We start from the raw sequence: 2544 nt of genomic DNA, 5'->3' as shown, positions 1-2544 counted from the left end.
GGTATTTTGTAACCTATCAATCTGCCGCATATTAACAATATTTATATATTGTTATTATAAGAAGTAGTAGTAGTAGTATTTCATTTACAACAATACTGTTTCGTAGCGTCTACCCTATAATACACATCTCTGATCCAGTATCAACAAAAAATCACACCTTATATTTATTGCAGGGCTGTTGCAGCAGGTTGCACCCACAAACACACACACACACGCACACACACACACACGCACACACACACACACACAAACACGCACACACACACAAACACGCACTCTGTACTGAATATAAACATGCACAGTGCTGTCTGGTCGCGTGGTGGCGCTCTTGCAGTGTCCGTCCTGTCACTCGCAGGTAGCGTCAGGCGGTTAAACAGCGGGTTGGTGGATTCACTCCGCTGTGAAACTGGCAGCAGAACAGATGAAACCTCCAGTAATGCGATGCCACAGCAGCGTGTTGAACTCCAGTAGGGCTCTGCTTGATGTGACGGAACTTTCTCTTCATCCTCCTCCTCCTCCTCCTCCTCAGCATCAGCATCAGCATCACTTCTGACTTGATGACTATTTCTCTGGGCTTGTTGTCTGCCCGCGCGTCGTTCTCCACGGGTCTGCACTGAAAGTTTGATTTCAAACAAAGACAAGAGAAGATGAACAGCACGGGGTTCAACCAGACGCAGGGCGCACTGTTCAACAAGACGGAGGAGTTATTCTGCTGCAACTTTTCCTCCGTGGTGACTGACAATGGCTTCGTGGCCGCGGCGCCGGACGAGAGGAGCCTCTTCATCATGAGGGTGGTCCAGATCGCCGTCATGTGCGTCCTGTCCCTCACCGTGGTCTTTGGCATTTTCTTCCTGGGCTGCAACCTCCTGATAAAGTCCGAGGGGATGATCAACTTCTTGGTCACGGACAGGAGACCATCCAAAGAAACGGAGGCCGTCATTGTCGGAGCTTATTGACACTGACGAGGCGGATCTCGATGGATGGAGAGATGTTGGAGACTATTCTGCCTCTTCTCACGTTGGTGCGTCAGTCGCCATGTAAGAGGCAGCTGAACCCCGCGGGGTTAGGGTGGCTTTTTTAACGCCAACAGACTCATGCATCTCCAAGAGGTATAGTGCGTTTTCAGCCTCTATATGTTTATAAAGTATTCAACCAAGCACTGTTGTGTAATTTCAGTAGATGGAGCACAATCTGTCCAAGCAGCGTCCTTTGTCATGTCAGTGGCAAAGTCCTCTCTCACCTGCTGCTTAATTCTTCCCTCTCACGTTGCTAAAGCAATGGAGAATTTAATGTGTAAGGTGTTTTATGTATGTTGTATGGTTTTTTGCATACAACATGCAACATATAAATTACTATTTCTCTCTGGACTTCCTGGTGATAACTGTATGAGTGTATATGAGCGTGGGCGATGGAGGAAGCCCAACATGCCATGTATCGTGTAAATTGGAATAAATTCACTATGTAATTAAAGTTTTTCTCTATTTCTTACCATGAAGCCCTCACCATACCCTGTGCAAAAGTCATTCACTTAAAAAAAACTAAAAGAGCTTCTTAAACCCGTTATTTCTATGTTTTAATTATTGTATAGCTAGTATAAAATATATTTTAACAAAACAGAATTAACTCTATTGATCCTGATAAATTGGCATGTTATGAGCATCTATTTAACGGATAACTTCTCTGTGGCATAAGGAGCAGCGAGTGCCTGTAAAAATGAATCCACACAAGACATTATCCTCTCATTCATTACTGTCATTTGCTTTTTCTATTTATAGCCACGAGGTAAATGTCAGTTCAATTTAAACAGCTACATTTGGTGTCTTTTGATATAAGCTGCGAAGAAAAAGGTTCTCAAAATATTACATCTTAAGATTTCAAATGAAAAAAAAACAACAATATCTTCATCGTCATCATGTGGGCTTTCAGTGTCTGGGTCAGATTCGGATCAGAGCAGCATTTTACATCCTTCCCTCCCCCCCCTCCTCTCCCATCCAAGCATCTGTTGTGCTCTGCTCCCAGCAAACCTGGACGCCGACTCCCCAGGGTGAGGCCCACAGCTTCAGAAATGACGTGTCTTGTCAACCCTGGACAGGATGAAGCCACCAGGCAATATGCTGCTGTCTGATTGCCCACCTGTGCTTCGCATGCACAGCTGAGTAGGTTGAATCAACTTACTTTTTCTTTTATGTGAAACGTCCTTCAACCCCCGAGTTTTGCTCGGCGCTGCCTTTTTCTGGCTGGTGACGGACGACATGGTAGCTTGTCAAGACTGACGCACCAGCCACTGCGTGAGGCCACAGACATGCTGCTAGTCCTCATGTTGGATTCGGAGGAATTGATCTGTACAAATATTGTCCAAACGCTTTGTAAACTTCGACATAATGTGATGTTCTGTGTGTAGAGGCTATATAAGCAGCTGGTCAAATTGAAGGAGGCACAAAAAAATGTTAATGCATCCATCCTAATTAGATTATTTCTGTTCTATGGGTGGGATTGACCTTTCAGATTTAGCCTACATGGGACAATTATTTCCAGTATATAATG

At 44.6% G+C, this 2544-nt stretch overlaps 1 protein-coding gene across 1 annotated transcript; it reads left to right on the top strand.

Annotated features, from left to right (window-relative positions):
• Positions 1 to 389: 389 nt before the first annotated feature.
• On the top strand, positions 390 to 1470 carry rprma (reprimo, TP53 dependent G2 arrest mediator candidate a). The gene has a single exon (XM_062403394.1). The coding sequence runs from the start codon at positions 648 to 650 to the stop codon at positions 954 to 956; it is 309 nt and encodes a 102-aa protein (XP_062259378.1). The 5' UTR covers positions 390 to 647; the 3' UTR covers positions 957 to 1470.
• Positions 1471 to 2544: the final 1074 nt, after the last annotated feature.

Source organism: Platichthys flesus, chromosome 13, assembly GCF_949316205.1.
Source record: "Platichthys flesus chromosome 13, fPlaFle2.1, whole genome shotgun sequence".
NCBI lineage: Eukaryota > Metazoa > Chordata > Actinopteri > Pleuronectiformes > Pleuronectidae > Platichthys > Platichthys flesus.
The sequence above is the reverse complement of the archived record's forward strand: the minus strand, read 5'-3'. Positions and strand labels throughout refer to the sequence as shown.